The sequence below is a fragment of the Lytechinus variegatus genome, chromosome 7 (assembly GCF_018143015.1).
Source record: "Lytechinus variegatus isolate NC3 chromosome 7, Lvar_3.0, whole genome shotgun sequence".
Taxonomy (NCBI): Eukaryota; Metazoa; Echinodermata; class Echinoidea; order Temnopleuroida; family Toxopneustidae; genus Lytechinus; species Lytechinus variegatus.
In genome coordinates, this window is record NC_054746.1 from 35992718 (window position 1) to 35998995 (window position 6278).

Consider the following 6278-nt stretch of genomic DNA (forward strand, 5'->3'; position numbering starts at 1 on the left):
CATAGTAATTATTTTTTCAAAGTATTTTTTGGGGGGATAAACAGTGTATACAATTCCCGGAGTTATCTGTCCGACTGCAAGCAGTATATACTGCATGTTATAACGCACATATTTCTGTTGATAATCTAATTGAACGATCATCGATCTGGAACCTCCCAGGGAAACATACTTGTCTCTTTTTTGTTTTTTCTATTTGTATGAATGATTTTAGATGTGGAATTTTACTTCTTAAATGCTTCTTTTATAGAGACCACTATATTGAAAGAGGGATCCATTTAACATGCTAATTCTCCTTCCCGATTGAAGTCGTTTTAGTGTTAAACTCAACATGATCACCAAGAGGATAAATACAACGGTAAACTGCCAATTCGTCTATTGCCAACTCGTCCACTTATCACGTGGTCTACCTTCATGTAGTCTAATGCCATTCCGTCAATCACCATTTCGTCTAAAAAAACATTTGGTACAATAATCATTTGGTCAAATCATTTTGTCTATTAAATCACCAGTTCGTCTATGACCATTTCTTCTCATAACCTGATGGTCTAATATACATTTTTCATTCATTTCGCCCAATGAACACTTAGTCAAACTGGACCAAATGGCTATTGGACCAACTGGTTGTTAGACGAAAAAGAGAGGGGACGAAATGGCAATTAGACCATGTAGACAGTGGTCAGTGGACGAACTGATGGTAGACCAAATGATAGTAGATGAGTCGGTAATTGGACGAACCGGCAATAGACCAATTGATATAAAACCTTGTAAGTGTTGCTGATCATGGAACATTGGTTAAAAAAGAGTAGTTCGATTGACAGCATTCCTTCTATTTTATATAAAGAGAAAGTCATTTTTTAGGTTCATCCCACCACCAATTCAACATATTAGTAGCATTGCACGAAAGTAACTAGTATTTCGATCAAATAGATATTTTTCTTGATTTAATTGAAAAAGGGATAATAATCAGTTTTATGTGACAAGAAACAAAATGCTGGAGAATGACATTAATTTTTTATGATTGTTTCATTACAAGTGACATATAGTAATACTTAAAAGGTCCACCTTGTGTGATGATGTGTACTTATACGAAAGCTGATAATCTCCAAAACAGAATTAAAACTAGCACATCAATGATGTGGAGCTCATCCGGCATCTTGCAAAGAAATTTAACACAATTTTTCATTTCAGCACAGTTGAAACTGTAGTGAATAAAATTGGTGACATAAATTGAGAAAACAGAATTGAAATCGATGAAGAAATGACAGAGAAGCATTCTTTGAGATTTATGAATAAATTTTTCTTATAAATTGGCAAAAATAATTTTCTAGTCAAAATTTCTAAATTCTGTGTAGAACCTTCGTGAACCTCAAGTAGCTCTCAGATGGAACAGAAAAGAAATCAAAATCAGCCAACAAATAAGCATCTTTTGTGAGTTTTGAAAAATATGCATAACTAAGCATATTTCATAAATTTTAAAATTCTGTGTAGAAATGTTGTATCCCCATCACCTAGAGCTATCATATAAGTCAAACAAAAGTGAAATTAATCAACGAATGGAAGACAATTTTTTGTGTGATTAGGAATGAATTTCGCATAACTAAGCACAAATATTTTTAGTCAAGATTTCAAAATGTTGTGTATGGTGAACCTCATGAAACTCTACCTGATAGAAGAAAAAAATCAAAATCGGTAAATAAATAAAGAAGCATTTTGTATGATTTTTTAAAGTACACATGAATTAATTTCGCATAAATTAGCGTTAAAGAAATTCTAGTAAAAATTTCACAATTCTGTGTAGAAATTTGGGGAACCTAACAAAGCTCTACCAGAAGTAAGCAACAACAAAAAAGAATAAATCGGTCAAAACAATAAAGAAGGAGTAACACTTTTTTTTTTTGGGGGGGGTTAATTTTGAAAAATGTGCATAAATTAGCATATTTAATGAGTTTCGAAATTCTGTGTAAGAAGTTTACATCCTCCTACCTAGTGATATCATATAAAGCAAACAGAATCGGACCTGAAAGGACAAAGAAGAAATATTATGAAATTTGATCAACAAATAAGAGGCATTTTCTGTGATTTATGAATAAATTTTGCATAATTTAACAAAATTTAATACTCAAAATTTTAAAAGTCTGTTTAGAAGTTTGAAGAACCTCACGAAGCTCAACGAGATGGAAGAAAAAAACAAATCAATATCGGACTTGAAATGACGAAGAAGAAGCATTTTCAAATAATGGACACACCACAGACGTCTTACGACAAGGTGCAGTGTATGCTCATCTGGCCTTAAATATGATCATTAAAATGATATTTTCTCACATTTTAATAACATTATGTCAAGACATGTTATAAAGACACCTTACACTGGTATTCATTTACGGTCATTGATTCCAGTCAAGCCCCGGTACTCACGGACTTCATCACATGTTAAATTTACATCCACACTCCCACACACCCACGCGCACAATGACGAGTACACCCACACGTACGCACACACATACGCCTACGAACATACACTTATCTACACATTCTACGAGAAATTTCTTCAAAATGTTTTTATATCACAGCGCCATGAGGATCCTTATGTTGATAATTGCTGTCGCCACGACAACCATGTGCTACGCCAAACACAGCTGCCCTCAATTTTGGAATCTGTTCGAGGGGAACTGCTACCGTTACCAGGGGGATAGACTGACCTGGTCGGCTGCTGAAGCTAGATGTAATGAGTACTTCACCACCAAGGGAATGGGACATCTCGCCTCTGTCCATAATCTCGAAGAGAACCGATTCATCTACGAACTCTTCAAATCCAGCGTGGACATTAACAACATACCAGACTGGGAGGTGAGTTTTTACAACTTTTAAAACGTTAATCAAACATGAGATTTGCAAAGTGATGATGAATTATCTGCGGTGATGAATTTCATCAAATCAATGGAAGGAAACAAATTGCTTGGGGGAAAACACATGATGAAACGATGAATTAGAAAAACAACATCAATAGCTAAATACTGGTTTGATATATTGAAATGTATATCAAATGTAAAACAAATATAAATATTTGTTTGATGAATTACGCCTCATAACCATGATTTAAAATTCTTTAAATGTTCCATTTTCAGGTCTGATTATAAAAATGTTTAGCTCGCGCTTTGCTCTAGCATTATTGACTAGAGAGATATATATCCTCTTATTGAATTCTTACAATCACTCCTTAAAATGTCTCCTTTTCAGGTAAATATATCAAAAATTCACTCTTATGAAAATTAATTTTATAAATTTATCCAGTTCATCGTCATAAACGGTGGTTAGAAAATATACGTTCCTTTTATGTCTAATAGCATGACTGTAGGCGCCTCTTTTCCGACGGTGGTGGCGTCAACATGAAATCTTAACAGAAGGTTAAGTTTTTGAAATTACATCATAACTTTATAAGTAGGGGAAGGCGGGGTAAGTTGAGCATAGGGGCAAGTTGAGCCACCAGCCCCAGGCCAATAATGAATGAGTCAGACATTGTGGTGGTGTCATGTATTGATGACCCATAGCATAACCCCCTAACCCCACCACATTGTTTTCAACTTTGAAACAAAAAGTAGTTATTTAGAGGGAAAAATATGAATTTCAGCCAAAAAAGTAAAAAAGAGTGTGAAATAGTTAAGTGCATTATAAACACACACGTCTTTAAATATAATAAAGACATGATAACGTTTTTAGTCCAGGTATGGATCTTTATTCTTTTCATAGTCTTTTATATAATAATGGATGCATAATAAATGTGTGGATACAAAATTATCGCACTAAGTTCAGACTGTGGTAAGTTGAGCCAAACAGCATGGGGCAAGTTGAGTCATGGTAATTCCTATGGTAATGTATCTTAAAAAACAAACAAACCATACAAATCGATTGAAATGCTGGCTGAAAGGAGCAAATTTACATGACTGCTCTTTTCCTTTTAAAGGATGTTAGTATTTATAGAGAATTAGCAAGTGAAAAGACTTTAAACAAAAAATGACATGCTGGTTCTCCCCTCATACATTTTGTACATATTTTTTGTGGCTCAACTTACCGCAGAAGATGGCTCAAACTTACCCCATATATGGGGCAAGTTGAGCCATTTGACATCGTTTTGTTTTCGAAGGTCACGATGGCTTTCAGTGTGGGGATAGAAAGTTATATGTAGGTGGAAAATATTCAGAATAATTAAATTTCAAGCCATTGCACTTATTTCGACAAGATTATTAATCATATCAATTCTAACATGCGAAAAGCAAAAACTGTCACAACTTACCCCGCCTTCCCCTATATAGACCTAGTTCATGAAACTTGCACATACGGATGATGCAGTATTTCTAAAAATCCTGTCTGATTTTCAGGTCATATGACTAAGGTCAAAGATCATTTAGGGTCAATGAACGTAGACCATGTTGGGGGAATCAACATCGAAATCTTAACCCAAGGTTATTTTTTTGGAAATGTAATCATAACTTAAAAAGTATATAAACATAGTTCATGAAAGGATAATCAAGTATGATTACACATCCTGCCCCGGTTTCAGGTCACATAATCAAGGTGTTGGTTGAATTACCATCGTAGCTTTGAAAGTTTATACTTCTAGCTCATAATACTAGGACATAATAATAATCAAGTATCACTTAACATTCCATGAGTGTTTCAGAACACATGACCGAGGTCAAAGGTCATTTAACGTCAATGAACTTTACCATCATAGCTTTGAAAGTTTATGGATATACATGTAGTTCATGAAATGTAGACACAGGGGTTATCAAATATCACTGATCTCGCACAAGTCTTAAGTCACATGATCAAGGTCCAATGTCCATTTACGGTCAATAAGCGCAGTACTATTTTTTTTAAGGAATTGTCTTTTATGTGGATACTTATTTGATAGTTATTTATCAAAGTCGGCAATGCTGCTATTTTAATTGCGTAATGCAGGCGAGACTGCCACAGGCGCTCCACTCGTTATGTCTAAATACATGAAATATCAGCATAAATTCTCTCGCATTTCCCCTCTTATCATCAACCATATGCTGGATTTTCTCAAGAACCTGTTAATTATATAGGCCTACAAAAGAAAATCTGATGTTTTTTTACCATTGTTCAAATGAATTTATGAATTATAAAAAAATATTTCTCTAAGAGATATCATCGATTTCCCTTTATTGTCAGTATGATATAGAAGCTCGTTATCCAGTCTATGGAATATGGATTGGTCTTCATCAGACTGTGGCAGACGGATCCTGGGTGAACTCTGATGGTAAAGCACAAGGTAGTTTCGAGAGGTGGATCGAAGGAGAGCCCAACAACAATTATTACGATCATTCACAGGTGGAAGACTGCGTCCACATTTGGCGTCTGAGAGATGACTCTGACACTGCTCAAAGATGGAACGATATGTACTGCAACGAGGTGATGTCTTTCGTCTGTAAGATGCCAGCGAACGAATTCTAAACCCAGCTGATAGTAAATGACGATAGTCAGAATTAAGACGACATATGATAGGATAATTCTCTGCCCCCCCAAAAAAAAAAAAAAACTCATCAAAATCATTCAATAATTTACTAGTAGTCGTTATTAAATCTAACCCTCGGAAAAAATACATAAGAAAATTAGAAAACAATAAAATACACAAGAAAATGAATGTGATGTTAATATGTTTTCAAAGTACGTTTGATAAGATTCCTACAAAGAGTATATGAGGGGGTAATTTAGTTAATAAGAGCAATTATACGCATAAATTGTCATAACTCATTAGCAAAGAGATTTTTCGCAAAATTTGATCATAAAGTTTTGTAGATTATGCAATGGGTAAAGCCCATGCCAATTTTCGTAGCGATCGCGTGATCGACGTCCAAGATCATTAAGGGGGGGGGGTGCTGAATCAGCCCCCAGTCTTCTTAGGCGTCAAAATAGCCCTAAGATCCTGAAATTCTGACCTGCTCATTTTTCGTTTTCTTATAAATCAAGGGGGAATGAGCTTTTACTCATATCGGTCCAATTCTCAAAAATGCAAATCCTGTAATTTCCATTAACATTTTAAGGGCAACCTTGAAGATTCTAACGTGTGTTTGAATGATAGCCCCACCCACACTCTCTATTTCTTTTTTTCGAATAATATCTTCTTAAAGGGTCTGAGCATTTTTATCAAAGTTGAAACGATCAAGTATTATCCTTATCATTCGTATTATTTTTACTTTTGCAGTGTGCTAATGTATACTATTAAAACTTCTGCAACAAGCATGATCCTGTTCAAA

The 6278-nt window shown here is 34.7% G+C and overlaps 1 protein-coding gene across 1 annotated transcript; it reads left to right on the top strand.

The window, feature by feature from the left end:
• The first annotated feature begins 2574 nt into the window (after nucleotides 1-2574).
• On the top strand, nucleotides 2575-5508 carry LOC121418010 (alpha-N-acetylgalactosamine-specific lectin-like). Its single transcript, XM_041611714.1, has 2 exons — nucleotides 2575-2847; nucleotides 5194-5508. The coding sequence occupies exons 1-2, from the start codon at nucleotides 2575-2577 to the stop codon at nucleotides 5473-5475; spliced, it is 555 nt and encodes a 184-aa protein (XP_041467648.1). The 3' UTR covers nucleotides 5476-5508.
• Nucleotides 5509-6278: the final 770 nt, after the last annotated feature.

Coding starts and splice junctions, on each gene's coding strand:
- LOC121418010 (XM_041611714.1), top strand. CDS start 2,575: ATGAGGATCCTTATGTTGATAATTGCTGTCGCCACGACAACCATGTGC. Junction 2,848..5,193: donor ACAACATACCAGACTGGGAG/GTGAGTTTTTAC, acceptor CTTTATTGTCAG/TATGATATAGAAGCTCGTTA.